The 24,178-nt window shown below is 46.9% G+C and overlaps 1 protein-coding gene across 2 annotated transcripts in view; it reads right to left on the bottom strand.

The window, feature by feature from the left end:
• Positions 1-24,178, bottom strand: part of Tspan5 (tetraspanin 5) — a 167,669-nt gene that overhangs the window by 18,847 nt on the left and 124,644 nt on the right. For both annotated transcript variants that reach the window (XM_051166022.1, XM_051166023.1), the window contains exon 2: positions 17,647-17,697. In XM_051166022.1, coding sequence (XP_051021979.1) covers positions 17,647-17,697 — 51 coding nt within the window. The remainder of the gene's footprint in view (positions 1-17,646; positions 17,698-24,178) is intronic.

Below are 24,178 nucleotides of genomic sequence, written 5' to 3'. Positions count from 1 at the left end.
TTTTATTTTAAAGCTTAGATTTATTTGTTATGTATATGAGCGTTATGTATGTATGTATGTATGTATGTATGTATGTATGTATGTGTACCACATATATGTCTAGTGCCCACTGAAGTCAGAAGATATTGTCAGATCCCTTGGAACTGGAGTTGCAAGTGGCTGTGAGCTACCATGTTGAACACAGGACCTCTGGAAGAGCAGCAAGCGGCCATCTCTCCAGCCGCTTACCATGAAAAAGAAAAACATATCAAAAATTCATCACCAAGTTTTTGATATCTCTTTTCCTCTTCTTCCTTCCCTTTCTACGCTTCTGCAGTTCCTCTTACTCTGCAGTCTCCCTACCTTCAGCCATGTGCCACCTGCTTCCAGTCATGTGCCCCCCACCTCCAGCCATGTGTCCCCCCACCTCCAGCCATGTGCCCCCTCTACCTCCAGCCATGTGCCCTCCTCACCTCCAGCCATGTGGCCTCCCACATCCAACCATGTGACCCCCCCTACGTCCAGCCATGTGCCCTCCCCTCACCTACAGCCATGTGCCCCCCCCCCAGCCATGTGCCCCAGCCCCTGTGTCCTTGAAGTTCCTCTACAAGTCCCAGGCTGGCTTCAACTCATGCTGTCCCTGCTTCAGCTTCCTGAGTACAGCGGTTGTCAGTGTGCACAATCACACCCAGAGAAGTTCCGGCCTAAAGAGCCATATGTAACCCAGCAGACTCTGGCAATGGACGCTGAAGGCTTTCCTTAAAGCATAAGGTGAGGGGGTTGAAGAGATCGCTGTTCTTACAGAGGACCCAGCACCCACGCTCCCACTTACAGGGAATCCAACTCCCTCCTCTGACCTCTGAGCCCATCACGCAGGCACATGCCGGGAAGTTAGTACTTAATGGCCCACAGGTTCTTTCCAACTTAGGATTCTTCTGGGGTTTTATCAATTAAAAAAAAAAAAGCTCTTTATCTGTGACTCATGTTCAAGTGTGAACAAAAGCTCAGATGGTTTCCAAACACTTCCGTGACCCATGAGTGGACACAAATGCTTAGCAGATAACAGGACAACTATCCAGTGGTTCTGCCAAAACCAACAAACATGCTACAAATGAAACATCAAGATAAAATTCTTCCCTGAATGGAAAGAAAATAGTAATCCCAACTAGTGTACTAGCAGATTCCTGGCTCTTCTGTCCTCTCCGGCTCTACTTTGAGGATAACTTGGCTTCTCAGAGAATCTCATTTGAATACTCTTGCTAGCCTGCAGGGACACTTTTAATTGAGAGGCTTTCAACTGTTCCCATGGAAACGATGATAACTAGGGGGCCTAATTTCCTTATCTAATTCTAAATTCCAGCAAAAGACAGAGCTGGAGACAGGTACCACTCAGTGCTGGGGGCTGGCGCTCTGAGCAGCACGGGGAGGACCCCTGAAGACTTTACTTTTGATGGAATCAGAACACACCTAGGTTGTCATCAGCTGTAAATTAATTCATACTCCCTTTTTCCCAGAATAGGAAAAAAACCAAAACAACTTATAACATAGTAACTGAAGACCTTACATACAGTGCCACTGTGCATACCTAGAACTCCAGCACTCAGGGAGAAAGCAGGGAGTCTCAGGTTAGAGACCTGCCTGGGCTAGAGATTCTGAAGCTAGCCTGGGACAGACAGACAGACAGACAGACAGACAGACACACACACACACACACACACACACACACACACACACACACACACACAGAGTGTGGGGGGTGCCTGTTACCAAAACATAAACAGCAAATAAAAAACATATTTAATAAGCTGAATGTTTTTGAAGTGTGTGTGTGTGTGTGTGTGTGTGTGTGTTGAAATGACTACATTCAGATAATAAGCATTACCTCACATAATTACAATGGTTTTGTGGGGGAGAACACAGTACATCCACTGTCAGCGTGTCAAGTATGCTCATTGTCACCTGGAATGAAGTCTGAATCCTAGATGAGGCGGGAAAGGAAGCTGATGCTCCCACCTGTGCCCTTGCTTCAGAGAACTGGTCTATTTCTAACTTTATCGAACTTCAAAACAAACTGCATACATTTCTGGGAACAGTGATTTGGGTGGCCAAATATAAAGTAGGTGCTTAGATTTTGCAGTAAATCCTTAGAAACCCGTGAGGCTAAAATGGCAGACACCTGGTTACCAGAAACCTGTGGAACCATCCTCTTCTGTGAGGATCTCTCTTCTTCATCCTTTTCCTGCAGGGTCAGTGCTCCACAGGGTCTCAAGAGTCACACCCACCCCACCCCCCCCCCCCCCCCGGCAGAAAAGCCTCAAGACCCCTTGCTGGGATACAATCATTTACACCACAGGCATTTCTCTCTAGGGACTACAGCTGTGAAACTGCACACCCCAGAACCACGTACCCGTACCCATGTGCAACCATGCGTCAGGGTTCTCACCACATGGAGAAATATAAAGGCAGTACTTAAGAAAAACACAAGAACAAGGAAGGGTAAATCCTGTTGGCATTACAGATGCCTCAGTCCAGAGAGACCTGAGTCCTCCTGTCACCCAAGATCTTTGGAAGACAGCCTGTTGGAGGCTGTAGAGCACTCTGTTTAGTGGGCATGCTGGTGCAAGCCTGTGATCCCAGTGCAAGGATTAGAAGTTCAAGGTCATCCTTAGCTACACAGTGAGTTCAAGGTCAGGCCATAAAGACTGTCTCAGAACACAAACAAAATATCATGAAGAAAAACCCAACAAGGATTAGAACAAAGTTCTATTTGGGTTTTCATCTGGACCCAAGGAGTCCTGCTTTGATACTCCTGAAAATTTGGGAGGAGCACATACAAGTCTAAAACTAAAGCCCATTCTATGCTGGGAAGAGGGGAGTATTGTTTAGGGGGTTCAGACAAGGGGAAGACGAAAGTACTACATTTCAACCGGTCATTTCTCCTGGCTAGCTGATATTTCAAGTCACCAGCAGTTAAACGCCAGGCCTGTCTCACTCATGAGAACTTATTTTCAACTAAGCATTATCAACGGGGCACGCAGTTCTAGGTGGAATTTGGAGAGGTTTTTTTTTAACCTACATAGCTGACAGTAATAACCTAACATGACTTAAGTCCTAACTCTGCAAGTAAAGTTGAATGGTTGGCTTTGGAGTCAACATTAACTTTTAAATTTTGAAACTTAAAAACTGAGAGGGGGGCAGGGAGGGAGGGAAGAAGGGAGAGAGAGAGAGAGAGAGAGAGAGAGAGAGAGAGAGAGAGAGAGAGAGAGAGAGAGAGAGAGAGCGCAAATCGTCCTCTGGTGACTGTCCTTCATGGCCAGAGCTGATATCACAAGCACACATGTGGCCTAGCACTGTAATGTCATAGTTTTTATCCTTCTCCTACCTGCATGCCGCAGGCAAAGCCCTAGGGGTTAGTGATGGCAGAAGTCGAAACCACCGCTCTGAGATGCTGTGTCTAAGGATGGTGAGAAGTGGGGTGACAGGCTACATGTACTTATTTCCATTAAGCATTATGTGGAAGGGAGATTCTGAACCCTGGGAGCAGATACAGAAAGAGAAAGAGTAGTAATAAGAGGCTAACGTGGAGGTCACTATACACATACATGTACATGTGCATATAATACATAGAGAGAGAGAGATGAAGAATATTGAAGGTATTCCTAGACATGCATTATTAAGATTATATTAGTAGGAGCTTATATAAATGAGCACTCATTCATAAGCATGCCTCATATTCATGCTGAAATCTGGACCTAGATTATGGCTGCCCCAGGAAGTAGAAGAGAAAAACCAAACCATTTATAACATAAAATGCTACTATAAACACAAGGCACACATTATAAGTTGGAAAGCAACAAATGTTTCCAACAAATCGCCATTCCAGAAACTGAACAGCTAGCTTTTGGTTTATCAATTTGAAGCTGTAAAGAAACAGACCTCCTGTAAAAAAACAAAAACAAAAAACCAAACAACAACAACAACAACAACAAAAAACTTTCATTACCCACAAAGTACTGGGCCAGAACTTGGCAGACAGTATGTGTGGAAAGGAACACATGTCAAGGAGACGTGTCTGACGTAGTATCTATAGCAATAGAACCCGGCAACAAACAGACTGGTATTCCAGCAGCTCAGAAAAGTCTGCGCCACGGTGGGGAAAAGAATGTTCCAGAGCCACCCTTCTACACACTGTCCTCAAGCTGTAATTTCCCAGTGTCCCTAAACACAAGTAAGGGAGCTGGACAATGGCTGGATTACGAACTGTTTTTTCCGGGCTGGAATGTAGCTCAACTGAGGGTCCTTGCCTAGCACGTGGTGAGCCCTGGGTTCAACCTGTAGCCTCAGCAGCAGGCATGGGAGGACACACGCCTGTACTTCCAGCACTTGGGAGATCCGGGAGCAGGAGGCTTAGAAGTTTTGTCCTCAGCCGTACAGCGAATTCAAGGCCAGCCTGTGCTACATGAGACCTTGTCTGAAAAACCATAAGAAGCACTTACGTTTAAGCAAAGACATTAAACCATAAGCTTTGTGTGCTTATGACGTGCCCATAGAGTGTGTCAACAGACGCACACACACAGTATCGTGTTTAACTCAAGGTAGACACCCATCACAAACATGTCTTCATAATCAAAATATTTGAACTCCTTCACGTGGCTCTCTGGACTACACGGTGCACTACCCATTGTTACTGTGTGCTAGTACACCAAAGTGTCTTACTCAAGCCTACAACTCATGGGCCAGTCTTTCCTCGCCACAGCCGTCCATGCTCCTCTGATTAGCAACTCCTGTTCTAATCTCAGCTTCTAGAAATCAGCTTTTATATTGGACATGAGTGAGGTGACCTAGTTTTTTTTTTTTTTTTTTTTTTTTTTTTTTTCCTTTGTGTCTCTGGATTATTTTCACTAAGAAAATAATGTTCTAGTTCCACCCATGCTATCATGACTTCCAGGACCGCTTTCCTTCTGTGACTAGCAGTACTCCAGTGTGTACGTGTACCACATTTCCCTTACCCACTCAGCAGCTGATGGACACTTGGTTGCCCATTTTCCTGCCTAGTCTGAATGTGCAGAAATGAACGTGGAGTGTCGGGTTCTCTACAACATGCTGGTTTCACTTCCTTGCGAATTATAAGAAGTGGGATTGCTGGATCATATGATTTGTGTGTGTGTGTGTGTGTGTGTGTGTGTGTGTGTGTGTGTGTGTGTGTGTGCGCGCGCGCCTGCTTGCTGTGTAGGAGTGTGTAGAAGCCAGACATCAACACTAGAATTTTTCTTTTTTCTTTTCTTTTTTTTTTAAGATTTATTTTATTATGAATATAGTGCTCCACCTGCATGTACACCTGCAGGCCAGAAGAGGGCGCTAGATCTCACTATAGATGGTTGTGAGCCACCATGTGGTTGCTAGGAATTGAACTCAGGACCTCTGGAAGAGCAGTCAGTGCTCTTAACCTCTGAGCCATCTCTCCAGCCCCAACACTAGAATTTTTCAATTGCTTCTCCATTATTTGTTTGTTTGTTTGATTTAAGACAGAGTCCTTCGCTTAACCCAGAGTTTATCATTTTGGTTATACTGTCCAGCAAGACCCTAGTGCCTCACCTCTGTACCTCCAGTGCTGGAGTTACGAATGTGCGCCATCTTGTCCTGCTCTTACCTGGATGCTGGGGGATCTGAACTCAGGTCGTTGTACGTGCTCAACAACCTCTTTACCCACTGAGCCATCTCCCCAGCCACGATAGCTCTATTTTTTAATTCTTCATTTGAAACAATCTCAATATGTAGTTCAGGTTGGCCTCAAACTCACTGTACAATCCAGGCTGGCCTTGAACTCAGTGTGATCCCCCTACCTCGAAAGGGTTTGGATTGCTTGCATATACCATTCACCTGACTCCTACATTTATTTATTTATTTATTTATTTATTTATTTATTTATTTATTTATTTTTATTTTTTTTTTTTTTATTTATTTTGAGGAGCCCCTCCCCATGCCTTTCTCCATAATGGCTGCTCTAATTTACATTTCTACCAACGCTGTGCAAGGATTCCCGCTGCCACATCCTCATTAGCACTTGTTACTACCTTTCATCTGACAAAATTGTTTTGCATCTCAGTTTCTCTACCTACTACCTATGCGAGCATAGGCAAGATACCTCACCTGCCTCAGCCTGTGAAATTATACCATCCGCCATAAGGTCATTATGAAAATGAAATAAATAAATGCAAATGCTATGCTAAGTACCTAGCACAAAAAAGAATCCAATGAAAGCTTAGGTCTATTATCCACATCATGTTAGAACAAGGAGAAGCCACCGCATCCATAGGAGCATCCGAGAGCAAGGCTGTACCGGCTGGTTGTGTGTGTCTACTTGACATAGGCCAGAGTCATCAAAGACAAAGGAGCCTCAGTTGAGAAATGTAAGGCATTTTCTCAATTAGTGATCAATGGGGGAGGGCCCAGCCCGTTTTGTAGGTGGCGTCACCCCTGGCTGGTGGTCTTGGGTTCTAGAAGAAAGCAGGCTGAGCAAGCCATGGGAAGCAACCCAGTAAGCAGCACCCCTCCCTGGCCTCTGCATCAGCTCCTGCCTCCAGTCCCTGCCCTACTTGAGTTCCTGTCCTGACTTCCTTTGGTGATTCACAGCAATGTGGAAGTGTAAGCTGACTAAACCCTTTTCTATTCAACTTGCTTTGGGTCATGGTGTTTTGCTGAAGTAATGGCAACCGTAAGACAAATTTTAATACCCCTACCCCCACCAACTACTGGGAAGGAATCCAGGTACTCGCCCTGCCTGATGCCTCCCTAAGGAAATTTGTGGCCACATCTGTTGGCTATGCCTAGTGAGGCAGCAATATCTGGAGCATGCTAACTGGGTCTTCGGGGGAGTGTGTGTGTGTGTGTGTGTGTTTGTGTGTGTGTGTGTGTGTGTGTGTGTGTGTGTGTGTGTGAAAATGATCTAAGATGGGCAGAGGGGGACAGAGGGGAGCACCACGAGTGAACAAGAACAGGGGTAGGTAAAAGCCTCTGTGGGTTCAGAGAAGTCACCAAGTCACATGACACTACACAAGCCACAGCTGGGTACTTCTGCAGCCAGGGAGCTGCCTGCACGTTGTAGCTGTTGGGATCAGAGCTATGCACCGACCTCCTCATAGTTGTTCCTACATTCTGTCCCCATGAGCTCCGGCTGTCCGGAGGCTGGATGAACAAAGCATGTGTCTCAGTAAGGAGGCAGAAACACCTGCCAACCTCGCCACCACCTCTGCCTCCTCCTCAGCACCTCAGTGGTCCAGCCATCTCTGCGAGTCAAGCAGCTTCTCCCTCACACTTCCGTGGTAAAGGAGTCTGCTCTGGGTATTTCTTCTTCAAAGAATTTGCTCTTGCGAGCAGCGCCAGAAACAAAAACAAAACAAAACAAAACAAAACAAAAAAGGCAAACAAAGCTGCGGAGTGTCCCGAGCCAATACACTTCAGGAGTGTCTGTGGTTCTCTCTAGCGCCGGCACAGAGCAGCCTCTGTGTGCCACCTGGCAGGGTGCAGTTTCCTCTCTGTCAACCCACACAGAGAAGAACTGCAAAAATAGCAGAATGCACCCCAGGGTCCGGGGCTCTCCTGCCTTTGCATACACAAGCACATCCCTTCCAACAGCTGGACGAGAAACAGAGGGACAGGCAAATGAAAGGTGGATACAAAGCCAGACCAGATGGACCTCTCAGATATTCATGACACAGGGTCCTGAGTCACATACCAGACCCTACTGTGGCGGGCCCAAAATCTTCCCCAGAATACAAGGGAAGGAAACATTTCTATGCTGACAAACAGTGGCAGGTGTGACATTTTGAAGAACATGCAACTGCTCCTAGCAAGGGGTGGTCCTGGGGACCAGGCAATGTGGGTTTTGAATGATGTCCATAGAAAGACTGGGCAGGGGCCTACAGAAACTCATTAAAGATCCTCCAAGAGCGTTGCATGGCAAAGCCACTTTGTGAAACCCCTAGGTTTCTGGCCGGGCGTGGTGGCGCATGCCTTTTAATCCCAGCACTTGAGAGGCAGAGGCAGGAGGATCTCTGTGAGTTCAAGGCCAGCCTGGTCTACAAAGTGAGTCTAGGACAGTCAAGGCTACACAGAGAAACCCTGTCTCGAAAAACCAAAAACAAACAAACAAAAAATCCCAACTTTCCATTTACCCGATGAGCTGCTGCAGAGGCCAGAGGAAGGGGATGAGGAGTACAAGGAGACAGCTTATCAGACTGGATCAGTCTTGGGGGATGTGATGGGCTGAGAGCATCTTCGCTCATCCGGAGTAGAGAAGCTCACCTCCAGGAAAGCGAGCTGCTTCAAAGGCATAAGGTCCTTCCCATTTCACCTTGTCAAGAAAGGTCATAGGGACGACTCAAGTAACCCTTTCTTGAACATTAAAAAAAAAAAAACATGTTCACGAGGTGTCTCTGAAGAGATGAAGAGGGGTACGATCATCTTTTAAACCTACATAAAATCTTGCAGCCAAGCATCTGGTGGGCGAGCATCTGGGCCACGCTCCATAGCCCGGTATTGCTCACAGCTAGGGATGACACAGTCCCCACCCACGCTCATGAGTGACTGCCCCGCAGACACTCAAAGCGCTACACAGAAGTGCCCCACCCTCTAATGCCCCCATGCTCCTTGGCACTTGCCAGATTCTTTCATATACCTATTCAGAGGGCAGAAAATATACTTAGGAGCATCCTGTTCTTAAGCAGAGTGTTTAAACTGAAATAATAATAATAAAGGCCCCGCTTAGGGCTGAACGCCTGCCCACTCCATAAATATGCTGAAACATAATCAGCGCCAACATGACAGTAGTTGGAGATGATGCCTTCTTAAGACTATCAGGTTTAAAGAAGCTCATGAGGCTACAGTCCCCATGACCTGACAGGTGTCCTTGTGAGAAGAGACCTGGAGCCTGCCCCTTCTCATCCTGCCACGTGCAGAGGCAGTGCGGCTTTGCCCAGCTGCAGGCCAGGATGACAGCCTTTCATGGAATTGGACTGCCCAATACCTTGATCCAGACTTCCAGCCTTCAGCACTATGAGACATGAAGGGCCGTCGTTAAAGTCATTTTGTCTTAGTCTGCAGAACAAAGGTTGAGACGCCAAGTACTGTGTTAGTCATGGGCAGTTAAGAGTAAGACTCAGTGACAGCCCCTAGCATGTCTACAGCAGAGACTACTAGGCAGAAATACAGGAGCGGTGCCATGTGCCCCAAGAGGAGCAACGGAAGATCGCATCAGCAAATACGGAGGCAAAGAAACAGAACCTGCTCGACACGGTCTGTGTCTGTGTGTGTGACAAGTGATGAAAGTAGAAGAGCGTGTCAGGGTGAGACGGGGCCTTTCCTTCAGGCACTCAGGCGAGAAAAAGCCTGCGCGGGGAAGTAGCTGGGCAGCACTGGTGGCCCTGCTGTGGAGAACTCAACCGAGGCCCTGTCCTGAGAGCCACACTGCTGAGCATCGACTATGTCAGGCCCTGGGAGGCCTGCATAACTTCACCCTCATGACATACCTACCAGCTGGGTACTCCATGAAAGAAAACACATAGAGTGAGAGAGAGCAACCTGCTAAGTCACTGAAGGGTGTCTAGGTCACCTGGCTGCTGAGCTGTAAAAATGACAAGTGCAGGCAGCAGTGGGGGGGGGGGGGGGGGTGGGTTGCCGATGACGGTGGCAGGGCGGCCCTTATCTCTAACATAACACAGTTAAGTTAGGAAACATATTAAGTTAGAACAGAAAACCAGAGTGAGCCGGAGCTAAGCCCTTCATGTCCTCCGCCTACTGCCACCACGGGGCGGCACTCCAGTCAAGTCAGACATGCAAGAAGTGGTAAGAGAGAGCCTGGGGAGGGGACTTAAACTGTCTTGAGGTGACTGCTGTGGGCGCTGGGATAGCCCCATCAGTCAAATGTCGGCTATATTTGATGGTTTAAGGTCAGATTCCAAGAATCTAGACCTGAAACAGATTCACGAAGGAAACCAGGGGCACATGTGTGGGTGGCGAGACTCCTCTTTTTACTCACTGCTGACGTGCTGAATGTCAAGGGGACAAGCAGGGAGCTTGTGGGTGGTCTCTGTGATGAGAGACATAGGGTCTGCTTCCCTGGAGAGAGGTTGCTGACTGCTCTGGTGGTGGAGGGGGCAGGGGCAATTCTGGCGGGTCTGACCTCTTTGGGAGATGGTTGTATCCAAGAGAAAACATAAGGGCAGTATGGGAGAGGCAGCTTGGGCCACACTGACCCTATCAGATGAGGCTGCCTACAATACTGAAATGAGACATCAGCAGGAGTCAGAGGGACAGACGGAAGACGTGGGATCCGGCAAGGGTCTAGGGTGGCCACTTAGATGTAGCCCAGTTCAAAGCAACTGCAATGTAGAGGGACTCGGTAGGGGAGCTTCAGGAAGAGCCCATACCATTCACTTTAGCACCCAGCATGCTCTGGGAGCAAAAACTTAGCATGCTCTGAGCTGACAGGAAGTAGACTAAGGAACTATAGGCAAGGCCTGCATCCCTGTGACCCGTCTCAGGGCTCAATAGAGTTCAGCACCGGTAAAAAATACCATCCCAGTGCCAGACGGGAGTCTGTGTCTCAGAATAGCCCAGGAAGGTTGGGAGGTCTGGCCTGTAAGAAACAAAGCCTCTGACCTGTTAGCCTATTTAAAGTTTTGTACCTAAGGAACTTGTCTGAATAACACTTCAAGGGTTACACATACAAACCGATTTTACTTGATTTTTTTTTTTTTTTTTCCATCATGCCCTGCACTTGCTTCAAGGCTGATAGATCACAGGGTCCTCTTCCAGGCTCTGACAAAAAGCTGCCTGGTTTGCAGCACCTAAGACACAACTGTGGTGACAAGGATAGCTAAGGGAGGGAGGGAGGCAAACTTACCGTGCTGCAGACAATAAGGGGAACTCTTTGAAGGAGGCTTTCGGCATCTTACAGCTATCCCTTCAAGTGGCTCCAAAGCTGGGGTAACCAAGTCCTTTCACCTCCTGTCTCCTTCTGTGATGTGAACTTTGACCTCTACCTGGCTGCCTAGGTCTCAGCATTCCCAACTCTCCTTCCTGGGAGCACAGGGGAGTCTACTACAAGACGAAGAGGGACGCACTTCCAGATACAGACACTGGGCAGGGAAAGGGTCCTGAAGAGACCATTGTCCCCGACCATAGGAAAGATGGGGGAGGGGGAACACAATATGGGATTTGCTTCCCGCAGCCCCTCCTGGACTGTGCAGGGAGGGCTCTTCTCTTCCAACCAAGGGAACTCAGTGGGGAGCACGAGGAAGGATGACAGAGGACCGAGAGGGCACAGGGAGGGAGAAAACGGGAATCGTAGCCTCTCCTCTCAGGGCCTCAAGTCCCCGGTTTCTGAAAGAGAACACCACCCTTTTCTGGGTAATGTGTAGACCACAGGCGTCAAAATGAAACTCCTTACAAGCATGTGAGGGAGACCTCCTTAGGAGGATGGGGTTTTATCCTAGTCAGCATTTTGCAAGCATAGAGTCCTTCTGCACGCCTTGTTTGTGTGGCTGTGAACATCTGGGTGTCCACTGGTGCAGGGGGGAGAGGGCTGTGTTATAGAAGGCAGGGGACACTGGAGAACCCCAGGTCACACACAGGGTCAAGGAAGGGCTTTCTCCCGTTCTGGGAATTGGAATCTTCTCCTCCTCTGTCATGTACCGCTCTCCCTGACAACTTTCAGTGAGGCAAGCCCTCTCCTTGCCCTGCCGGGAGCTAAGCAATGCACAGAGAAGTGGACAAAGCAGGAGAGGGCAAACCGCTTTAATTCTCCCACAAAACGAGCTCATCTTATACAGACCCATTCTTAACAACGGAAATAAGAGCTCATTTCCCAGAACTTGCATACATGCTGTTTCGAAAGCTGTGTCATTCATATCGGAAACAAACCAGGTGTAAGTTACCTCCTTTTATGCAGGAAGAAGCATGAAACTAGTCGGTTCACTAGAGATCTTAGGTAACTACTGACTTTTGCCGTTCAATGACTGAGGCCATGGGACTGCCAGGATTCAAACAAATACCGCCATTGCTCATCTGCTCATTTACTGTTTTGAAGATCCTATTTCTTATTACTGCTTTTAATAGAGTCTTACCACGTAGCCCAAGCTGACCTCAAACTTCTAGTCATCCTGCCCACACTGGCCCCAAGTGCTAGAATCACAGGCATGCAGCATCATGCCCTATATAAACAATTTTTTTTTCTTTCTCCTTTATTTCTCACTTTTTCTTTCTTTGAGACAGGATGTCATGTAGCCTGAACTGCACAAGGACCTTTAACTCCTGACCCTCACGAATCCACCTCCAGGGTGAGCTATTGCTCAGCACATCTGGTTTATGTATCTGAGATGGACCCCTAGCCAGGCCTTATAAATCCCAGAGAAGTGCTGCACCAACTGAGCCTTGGCGTCCTAGACCCTGGACAGCACTTCCTGAGTACCACACTAAGATGTCCAGTCCTCTCAGGGACTGAAGAGATGGCTGGGCAGCTAAGAGCAGTACTGCTCTGCAGAGGACCTGAGTACAAGTCCCAGCGCCGGCATCAAGCAGCTCTTAAAGAGTCAGGTTTTGAGGGCATCTGGTGCCCTCTTCTGGCTGCTGCAGGCACCTGCAGAAGGGGTCTCAGGGTGGAAGTGCTCCAAATTTTGGAAGTCAAGGAGGTGAGGTGGAATTAGCCAAGCTGTGAGGAGAGAAAACCAGGGAAGCATTGTCTCCTGGAGCCAAGCGAGCAGAGGAGGGGAGCAAAGCGTTGCAGTCCTTGCTCTGCTGATGGGTTTCTGCATGCTCGGCGCATGGGAAGAAAGTATGGGGCAGGACCCAGCAAGGGTTCATAAAGTGGGAGGTTCAACTGTTCCTCAGCTGGCAATGAGATGGAAGGGAGACAAAGGGAAGAATGTTGCCTATAAAAGAGAGGATTCATCTGGGTGTGGTGGCGCACGCCTTTAATCCCAGCACTCGGGAGGCAGAGGCAGGCGGATCGCTGTGAGTTCAAGGCCAGCCTGGTCTACAAAGCGAGTCCAGGACAGCCAAGGCTACACAGAGAAACCCTGTCTTGAAAAGCCAAAAGAGAGAGGTGGGGGGGGGACTAAAAATGATGGTCATAGACACATCAACTGAACAAAATGCCAGTCAATCTCAAAGGGAAATCCTAAAGGCAAGACTTGGGCTACTCCCTTCAGATCAACAACATGCTGACGGTTTTGATTACTGACTGCTATTAGGACACTTGTGAAGGCTTGTGCAAACAGTGTTCACAGGGCCACCCCAGCCCCTTTGAATCTGAACCTTATATTCATGGAGGTACCGAGAAGGGAAAAGGAAAACTTGACTGAGAAGGAGAGTGATGAAAACGTGCAGCCGACGCTGCCCTGAGTGGGAGGGCAGCCTTCTAGATGAAAGGTTTGGGCTCTACAAGTGCAAAGGTGGACGCCACTGTGCATGCTTTATCTTGCACTGACCCACCCCCCCCCCAAACCCAGCTACATGTGAGGCAGATGTGGTAAGTGAGTCAGCTGATTGTGAGAACAAGTTGGACTCAGGGATAGGCAGTGGGTCTCCCCATGGACACCAGAAAAGGGAGAACGGATACAATCCATTGATTTTCTTTTGTTAAAAGGATATTTAAAAATTTTAAATGTTTCTCACATTTAATGTCTGTGCATGTTTTTGAACCCCGCATGCATGCACTGTGCCATGGGCATCAAGTGCCTGCATAGGATCCCCTGCGACTGTAGTGACACACAGTCATGACCTTCTGTGTGGGTGCTGGAAGTGAACTTAAGCCTTCTGCAGGAACAGCAAGTACTCTTAACTACTGAACCACTGAACGTCTCTCCAGTCCCTAGGCATACTTTCCACGGCTCCTCAAGTGTCCTCTCAGTGCTGGGAGGATATAGTATATGGGGGGCCCAGAGGACCATGACCGAGAGGATGGTGGGGGGACTTCAGCATGTGAGGACCACCCAGAGAAAAGACAGCTTTGGTGACCACAAAGGAAGCAGAGCTCCATCCTAAAAACCTCAAGAGCTAGCAGGAGAGACCCTACCCAAAGTGAAAAATCCATGGGGCATGATCTTAATCTGACTGTAAGAAGATTCCAATAGTAAAAAAGTAAGCTGAGTGTGGTGGCACTCGCCTGCAATCCCAGCATTCTTGGAGGCGGAGGTAAGAGGATCGCTGTGAGTTCGAGGCCAGCCTAGTCTACAAAGCAAGTCCAAGGCTACACAGAGAAAGCCTGTCTCAAAAAACAAAACAGAACAAAACAAACAAACAAAAAAGTAAAAGTAAAAGTAACCCAAAGAAAGAAAAGGTGAGAGTAGGTGCCGAGGGAACTCTTAGGCGCATATTCACTCTTCCCAGCATGGATGACAATACTATCACACGTGTGCCTTTTATGAATATATGTAGACCCTTCCTGCATCTGAGGACTCAAACTTGCTTCATCATCCTAGATCCAGCATTAGGATCCGCCGTGGGCCATGTGTGCGACAATGTTATAGGAGTGGATGAGTTCGCTGTGGCTACATGTTGCCAAGGGTGTTCGAGAAGGCGATCCGTGTTAGGTAACTGCGAACATTGCTTCCAAGGAGCAGATCCTGCACTCATGGGACACTAAGAGCAGCAGATCAGCTGCCCCTGGAGACAGACACAGCCGTTCTGCACATCTTGAAGGCCAACTTAGAACTTAGATAAAATTATTTAATAATTATTTCTAGTATTCACTTACAATATTAACTCAGACTGATAGACTTTAAATTTGAACGGTAGGGTTTTTTTCTTTTTGGTTGTTGTTTTGTTTTTTTGAGACAGGTTTCTCTGTGTAGCCTTGGCTGTCCCGGATTTGTAGACCAGGCTGGCCTCACACTTATAGAGATTGGCCTGCCTCTGCCTCCCCCAGTGCTGGGCTAACAGGCGCGTGCCACTGTGTCCAGCTAAGGGTAGTTATCTTTGTCTCTGCCGCTCCTGAACTGCACGTAAGTGTGTTCAAAGCTTTGTGTACTAAGGAAGTCATTCCAGCTTGGGCCCAGATCAGAATGCTGTCTTGCCTCCTACTTTAAAGCACACGTCACAGCCTAGTTTAGCGTTTGTTGACTCAAACTGGTGTCAGCGCGGAGGTTCAACTACTTTCCACCCTCAGCCAGGCTGGCCGGGGTTCACCTTAAGCCAGAGACCTGGCCTGGCGAAGGCTCAAATGTCTTGGGCAAGGGGCTCCTGCAGTTAGGAAGGTGGAGGCAGCAAGACCCTTGTCATCCCTACTCCTGGAATGTCCTCAGTCTCTTCTGTTTTCTCTTATTTTGTCAACATTCCAATGCACTTCATCTATTTGGGAGATGTTGCCAATTTTGGAAGTTTTTTTTTCTTCACCAGAATAAATATATGAGGTAACTAATGAAATAAAAACATAATTGTATTTCATAAAGAGGAAAAGAAACCCTTCATAGTGACCAACTGCTTGTTTATCGCTAGAACTGACAATTGGTTCATTTAGTGTCTTCCGGTATTTTTCTCAACGCAGCAGGAATGAGCTCTTAGGAGAGGCGTTGTAAGAAGCGGCATTTAACCGAACGCAGGGCTCTGAAGGCGAATTTCTGAGATTCCACCAGGACAAATCCCAAGGCTTAACTGGGATGAAGAAGCAGCTAACCACAAGCCACGCGAAGACTGGGATTCAGTGGACAAGTTTCAAGGGATGACCTTATCTGTGTGGAGAACTTAATTTGTCTTACTTTGTATAAGGAAGGCTTTGTCGCAAAAGGTTACTGTTTGCCGGGCAGTGGTGCATTTTTCATAATGTAGTTTATACATTATAGAAGCATTCTGTAAATATAAAAGGAATTATGCCTTTTCCCCCTTATTCTTTAATATTTTATTACATTTATGAATGTAGGTGTGTGTGTGTACATACATATATGCATGTGAGTGTGTGTGTGTGTGTGTGTGTGTGTAGGGGGAGTACACACATGTCATGGAGGTCAGAGAACAACTTTCAGGAATCTGTTCTCTCTTATTGCATGAGAACTACAGATGGAACTCTCAAGTTGTCAGGCATAGCCATAGATGCCTTTACCCTCTAGGCCATTTTACCAGGCCTATATTCTTTCTGTCTGAGAGAGAGAGGGAACGGGAGAGAGAGAGAGGAAGGGAGGCAGGGAGGAGGAGAGGGAGTGTGTGTATATGCTTGTATTCACATATTCGGAGTGCATGTGTCTGTGCAAGGATACATGCACATGTGTGCAATTGCATGTGGAGCCCAGAGGTTAACCTCGGGTGTCATTTCTCAGTTGCCCTTCATCTCATGTGTTTTTTGACAGGGTCTCACACTGGAACCCGGAGTTCACTCTAGCCTGGCTCCGGGGATCCAGCCCCTACCTCCCAGTAGACAATTAAAAACACGTGCCACCACACTTGGCTTTTGGCATCTGTGTAGGGATGTACTGAGCTCCTTGTGTCTGTGTGCCAAGCATTATGTCTCTTCTTCCTTTATGGAGTGTTGGGCACTGACTCCAGATAACGGTCTGCCACTGAGTGACACCCGCACAGTCACTGGTAAAACTCAGGTTTGACTCTTTTCTTCTGTGTGGTCTGTCTGCAAGGGACTCTACTTGTAAAAATGCCTCTGGCACCTTAAAGTCTCCCGTTTGACTGCAGCCTTGGTTCGGGTCTCCTTTCTATTTATTGATAACGATAATGATAATTGGTGACGATAATGGCTCAATGCATTTAACACTTCAAAAGAAACTTTGCCTTCAAGCACAGGCAGGCTCAAGAGGACAGACACTCAGGAGGTCAGAGAACTGCCTTCTTGAAGAAGCAGCTAACGCCTACATTTGCCAGAGTGCTAGCCAGTCCTGACACTGCTCACTCTCCCAAGTGGGAGACACGAAGACCTTCTGTGTAGCCCAAACATGCTGTGAGCGATTTCACTGCCAGCCAAGGCAGGATGGGGGTGACTCTCATTTTTAAATTTCAGTGGTGACCAGAGAAAAATCAAAAGATGTGGTGGGGAGCACAGAGGCGACAAGGACACACTCACCAGCACTGCTTAGGACATGAATTGCCCAGAACCTGGATCTTCTCTGCAATTTGGAATATGTCACTTGCTACGTCTGCATTTCCCTTTTCTTTATACCGTATGTGACCATCGACTTTGAGCAATTCTTGATATTTATGAGCAGTGGCTGCCTGCTCACATTCTATAGCGTCAGAGATGGGTTTGTCTGGTATCTAAACATAAATTTATATTTGGCTTCCATCTCACCACATGGGAGACTGAAAAACCATTTTAAAAAAAATCATTTAAGTCATCCTTCCAAAAGGGTTCCAAAGATGAGAGAGGGGAACAGAAGGTTAGAGGTCACATAGTGACATTTAAAAGCAGACAGAGGTCATGGTGGCTGGGTGAGGCTGCGCCTCCGAATCAAATCCCAGTCACACTCTCTGTTGTACACACACGCTACACTGTGGCTGTGGGGATTGCTTTGATGTCGTGATCACTTTAGACACCCAAACAGTCTTGAAAAATGCTTCCTCTCATTAGACAACCTCTTATTTTTACCCTGTGGTGGTCAAAACCGAAAGGGAAACATTCACGATACGGCCTGGAACCAAACCTGTTCTTCTTCCTGATAGTCAACTTACTTTTTCATTCCACGCCCACAGTCCAATGCCAAGAAATGTTATTCCCAAAAACTGAAAGAGAAGAGAAGGAGATCAGGGTAAGTGTTAGGGGAAAACACCACATTTTTACTCATGCAAATACGTTTTCAATTCATTGTTTTACTATATTGCTTGAGCAGAAAAACAAAACAAAACAAAACTCAGCTTTCTTTAAAAATCTGAGTTAACTAAGAAAATAAATGTCATTGCCCACTTGTTTAAAAGTATTATAACACTGAGAAGGGGTGGGGCCACAGGTGCTTGAAAGTCATTCAAATCCTGGATTACAATCTTTAGGCAGACTCTTGAATACAATGAGCATTCAGAGTAGAAAGGGTGAGTGAAATGTGTCCAAGGATCTGAGCCACTGTCCCTTAGACATGGGCACACAGGAGCCCCCGTGTCCTCTGACAAGCCCTTCATCATTCCCCCAATGGCAACAGGACTCCTATCGAGTTCAACGTGATCCCAAACAACCCTCAGATTGTTTGCTTTGTTTTTGTAGAAACTAAAACTGAAGTTCCAAGGGCCTCCATCACTCTTCCGAGTCTAAACCGAGTCTCACAGCTCCACGTGTAACTTGGCACGCACATAGCATGTGCAGTGGATTAAGGCACCTAGGCCAGTTCTCCACACTGGGGACGGGAGGGCAGTGATGACAGGAGCAGCGATGCTGGGAAAGGCCATCCACTTCAGTTGGTTCTCACCATATCCTGTCTGCTCTGAGACTCATTTTTTTAACCCTTCATGTCTTAACATCCCTGACACTGAAATGTGCTTTAAAACTCATAGTACCATCCCCAACCCCTGACAGTATTTAAAACAACAGTGTGTCTTGTAACTGGGACACGAAAGGTTCGGTGACAATGGTACAGTGCTGCCCACCCACTAAGCAGCCAGGACCAGGACTGAGCACTCCCCTGAACCCAACAGACACGCCTTTCCAAGTACTGAAGTGGTGGGGGAGGGGTGACAAGTGGTTTCAGTCTGACAGTGTAAGAACACCGTTTATTTTACTAACATCTTGATTAAGTTAAATGTCAGAGAGGCTCACTATGAGAAGGTGTGAGGAAAGCGCAACTGGTATGTGGGGGGAGGCGGCGTGCTCTTAGTTTCAGGGAAGTCTGAGGCTCTTGTCCACCCAGCAAGATCTTGCCAGTCACAGCAGGGAGTAACTGACACTTTAGAAGCAGGGGGACAAGAGATCCAACTGAAGAGAGAGAGAGTGAAAAAAGGATTATCGGTTACTCGGAAATGTGTTTGTACTTAAAAGAGTAGAATTTCCCAGAGCTTAAAAAATAAAAGAATTTTTAGCCTCTAGTCTTCTTACTCTTGCTCCAAGGGAGCTACTTAAAAAGTGCTGCTGTGGTTAGCTTTCTATTGCTGTGATAAAACACCATGACAAACAACCTGGGGAGTAAAGGGTTTATTTTGCCTCTACTTCTGCACCACAAGCACAGCCCATCACTGAAGACAGGGCAAAGACTCATGTCAGGAGCCTAGAGGCAGGAACTGCTGCAGAGGCCAAGGGGGGCGGGGGTGGGCGGGGGGGGGGGAGTCCCACTTACTGGCTCGCTTCTTTGCTTGCTTCACCTGGTTTTTATACAATCTAAGGCCCACCTGCCCAGCAGTGGCTCCACCCACAGTGAGCTGGGCCCTCCCATATCAATCAGGAGTTAAGAAAATCCCTCCAGGGGCTGGAGAGATGGCTCAGTGGTTAAGAGCACCACTTGCTCTTCCAGAGGTCCTGGGTTCAATTCCCAGCAACCACATGGTTCCTCAAAACCCATCTATAATGTGATCTGATGCCTTCTTCTGTAGACAAAGCACTCATATACGATAAATAAATCTTAAAAAAAAAAAAAAAAAAAAAAAGACAATCCCTCCATAGACTTGCCTACCTCCAGGCCAAACTTATAGAAGCATTTTCTCAGTTGAGAGTCCTTATTCCCAAATGACTCTGGCTCATGTCAAGTTGACATAAAACTAGACAGCACAAGTACTTTGAAACATTTCCTGTTTTCAACACCCTATGGGGGTTTGGCGGGGGGGGGGTGGGGGAGGGAGAGGGGAGGACATGGTCAGCCCTTCTACTACCTTGGTCAGTGTGCTATTTCATTTTATACTTCTGATAAAAAACAAGAAAAAAAAGTATATGAGCAAAGCAACTTGGCATGCTAGTATCATAGTTATAGGTGCTAGACAAAACACAGTGACAACTGACAGGTTGGTAGGAAAACACAGGACACTGGCAGAGTTCAGGCTTTGTTACATGCAGCTGAAATCAAAGGTACCCCGGGGAAAATGTCTGACCTTCTAAGGCTAAAGCTCTCTGTGGACAACAGTCACCAACCCTGATGCAGTGCTCAGTCATGGCATCTCCACCAGCGTGTCACCACTAGTACTAGGTGGGTGGAAGGGAACAGACAGCACGGTGGTCAGCTGCCTGTCTTGCTGCTGAGCGGGGACAGTACATGTCTGTCCCTGCCAACCACCCATCTTCCTCTGCTTTGGATCTTTTCCAGGCTCCATGCTTACTGTGTTGGAGGCGGAGTTTTTGAGCTTCGTGGTAGTTTTCCTTTGAGATCCCATGGTAATGGACCCCTTCTGAGAAAAAGTTCTGACTAAGGGCAAGGGTTCTCACCAATGAATTCCCAGTTCCCCACCAGGAATGGCAAAGGGACTGCACTTGGACCAAAATGTTATGAGATGTGACCAGGACATCTCGTATCTTGAGGCCAGCAAGCAGAGGAGGTGCTGAAGAAAGAGATGGAGGCAGGAGGATGAGGAGTTCCAGCAAGGCTTCGGCTACAGGAAAATCTATCTCAGAAAAGAGACCAAAGGTCGCCTTCACACAAGGACTCATTGTTGAAGGGACATTCTCCGTGCTAGTGTTGACCATGGAGAAAAGTGAGAGGGTTAGCTGGGGTTATTAGAGTGAGCACTTTCTCCTCTTGGCACTTCGGGAAAAATTTTTTTTCTTTCCTTTACAATTTTGCTTTAGTGTTTCCTGCTCTGACCTGCGTCTTTCCAAATGAAGGTTTAAGAATTTGGAAAAGGGGCACCGTTTGAAAATAACGGGGAAATGTTCTATACCTAAGTGAGTAAACGGCACAGGGCAGGGCCTCAACTTGCTGCATACCTTCAGCGCTACGTCAGCAGAAATGTCCTCCCAACTGTTCTCAGCCCATATGTTTTGTTTTAAAATCGCGTTGTTCCAGCTCCAAATAATTAACAGAGAGGAGCCAAAACCCAGGCATGCAGCCCTTGAAACAGTTTCCCCTTCCCACTTCCTGGAGGAAAGGCGCCCAGAAACCCCACATTCACCTCACTCTGAACCCCAGAGAGACTGTTGTAGAGCAACACTGGGAACTCCTAATGGCAAACCTGTCACTCTCCCGAGACGGAATCAAAACCGAAGGCGACACACATCCCACACAGCAGTGTGTGCAGATGTTGCACAGATGTCTGCCCATCAAACTGTGGAAGTTGTAAAATGAGTTAACAGTACTTTTGTCAAAATTTGTTGGATATTAAATATGAGCTAAGATACTATTTTCATTTCTGTTTTTGGCACTGGGGCCAACTCTGGGCCTCTTACACAGCCAAGCAGGTGTCCCTCACTAAGCTATGCTTTCAGCCCTAAGACACTAGATTTTTAAATTCACACACACACACACACACACACACACACACACACACACACACACACACACACACTGAATCTGTATCATATCCATCTCAAACCACCCCGTCCTACTCCCCCGGGACACTCCCCTCCCCACAAATGTCTCTTCCGTCTCTGTATTCTCTCTTTTTCTTTCATCACTAATGCACCGAGTCCAGTTAGTGCTGCCTGCATGAGGATGGGCCACATTCTCAAAGGAATATGACCCCTCCCACCCTACAAACTTCAGCTGCCAGTAGCTCCCTCAGGTGGTGGTGGAGCTTCTTGAGCCCTCCCTCTTCCCTCGTGCTGAAATCACTGGGCTGGCCCGATCTTGTGCGAGTCTTCTGCAGGCAGCCACAGCTGCTCCGAGTTCCTATGGTGCAATGGCCACGGCACACCCAGAGGACGGTATTTCCCGACGCTCCCTCCCCATCTCCAGGCTCTTACATTCTTTCTGTTCCCTCTGCCATGATGATCCTTGAGCCTCAGGGAGATTTACGCAGATGTCCTATTCAAGGCTGAACATGTGACCTCGACAATCCCTTGCTCTTGGCGCCTTGACGAGTTATAAGACTTCATTGACAACTGCTCACTACAAAATGAAGCTTCTCCGATCAAGGTTTGGAGTAACACTACCCTACGGATATCAACATATAGACTTAGAAGGAAGTTGGGTAACATGCCTGTTTGCCGGAAGAACGTGACCACCTCAGCCACTGGCTTTTGATAGCCATGAATTCTCTCCAGAGAGCAGGCCTTAAGTCTAATCAGAAAGCAGCCGGTTCCTTCTAACAGTCAATGCCACTACTGCACCTGTGGCACGTTTTTCTTGTAAGGTTGGTATTGCAGCATGTAGGGTTCACCACTGGGTAAATCAGTTGCTAACATTTCTCCCTCAGGAAGCCTGCATAATACCTTTTGTCACTATGAAAAGCAGTCATTAGTAAAGAAGGTCCCAGGTGAGTTCCAGCTTGATTTCTCTGTGTCCTGCAACCAAAATCATCTTGTATCTTGAACATTAGGGTTTTATTGCTAAGAAAATGTTTTGAATTGTTAAGTTTTTTTTTTTTTTTTTCCTCCTCTCTCTCTTTTTTAGACACATATCATGTCGCGCTGGCTGGCCTGGAACTTGTCTTGTAGACTAGGATGGCCTTGAACTTGTAAAAGATCTGACTGCCTCTACCTCCCAAGTACTGGGATTAAAGGCATGTGGCATCATGTCTGGCCCCAAGATATTGTTTTTAATGTAAATTTGCAGAAGCAGTCCTAACAATATGGTCAATACTAGCCCGTGATCACCTGAAAGGTTGAGTTGTTCAAACTGAGGTGCAGAGGCTAATGTAAAGTGTGTGCCAGGTTTAAAGGTGTAGTAAGAATAAAAAGAATATAAAATATCCCATTAATTGCTGTTTTGTTATTTATTCTATGTTGAATATTAATATTTTAGATCTACTTGGCAAATTTAAACTTTAATTAATTTTATCTTTTCTCTTTTAAGCACAACTTCTGGAAAATATATTTGTGGCTTGCATTGAATTATATTTGTGCAGAAAAAATGTTCACCTAAAACATCCTACACCAATGCCACACAGTAGATATTTTACATTACACTTATTTAACAGAGAACAAAATAGGTTTAGAAACATTAAGTATTTTTCCCAGGTTGCAGAGGTAGGTGCTTGAGCTGGGTCCCTCAGGGAACAAGTGCTATTACATATTCCTTTTTCTTTTTAAAAATTATTTTATTTCTTTGTGTGTGTATAGATGTCTTGCTTGCAGTGCCCACATAAGCCAGAAAAGGGCATCAGATCCTCTGGAACTGGAGTTACAAATGGTTATAAACTGCCATGTGTTTATGGAAACTGATGGAAGAGCAGCCAGTGCCCTTAACCACTGAGCCATTGGTCTGGCCCCCAAATATTCCTTTTTCTGAAATGCTTGGAACCAAAGTATTTCCCATTTTGGGGTTTATGGAATTAGAGAATATTTGAAATATTTGCATAGACTTTGCTGGTTAAACAGCCTTAGTATAAAAATCCAAATAGAGTGATGCTAAAAATCCTTAAGGCTTTTCAGATTTGAGGTGTTCATCCTGTGCTTTTCTAATATGTCTAAAAAGTCTTGTACAGACCAAGACCAGGGTGGCAGTACTGTGAAGTGCATCCCCTAACACTGTAAGTTGCTCCTCTGATGCCTAGGCATCAAAGGTACATTCTTCTGACAGCACTGAGAACGGCCCCATGGACACAGAGAGTGGTAAAGTGAAGGAAGCCTGCTAGACTTGGCTTCCAGGGACAGCACAACTGATCCTTTGGCAAAGATGGAGAAGAAAATAGTCTCGGGGTGTAGTGGGGGTGATTCCAGAAGGATGCATCTGCCATCCCGTCAAATGGAAAACCTCTTTTTCCACATCCGGTTATTTTCAGCCTGGCAGACTCTCCTGGAATGGAACAGTGTCTCATCCTAACTGGCTCTAAATGGATACTTCAAAAAGCCACCAATCCATCCTTTTCCAGTGTTTGAGTCTCTTCCAGCCTGTACGTGACCTGACACATCTCAAGATAAACAGAGAGGAGAACACAGACCCAGCTCTTGTTTGCAGTGCGCTTACAGTGCAGTTGGAGGAAATATTCAAAGAGTGAAAAAAATAAAACAAAATTACAAGCCATGGAGTCTGTACGGGTACTGGTGTGGCTGGGACACAGCAAATGGGAGGAGCGTGGCACACAATCAGAAAAGCAAGTGAGGCATGGCACATTTGGGCCTTGTAAGGCTCCCAATCATCATCACCCCAGTGACAGGAAGTTTCTCGGAGACCATGTGGGTGGTGGGTGGGAGTGGGTG

Source organism: Acomys russatus, chromosome 23, assembly GCF_903995435.1.
Source record: "Acomys russatus chromosome 23, mAcoRus1.1, whole genome shotgun sequence".
Classification (NCBI taxonomy): Eukaryota; Metazoa; Chordata; class Mammalia; order Rodentia; family Muridae; genus Acomys; species Acomys russatus.
Note: the sequence above shows the minus strand (reverse complement) of the source record. Positions and strands in the feature narration are given on the sequence as shown.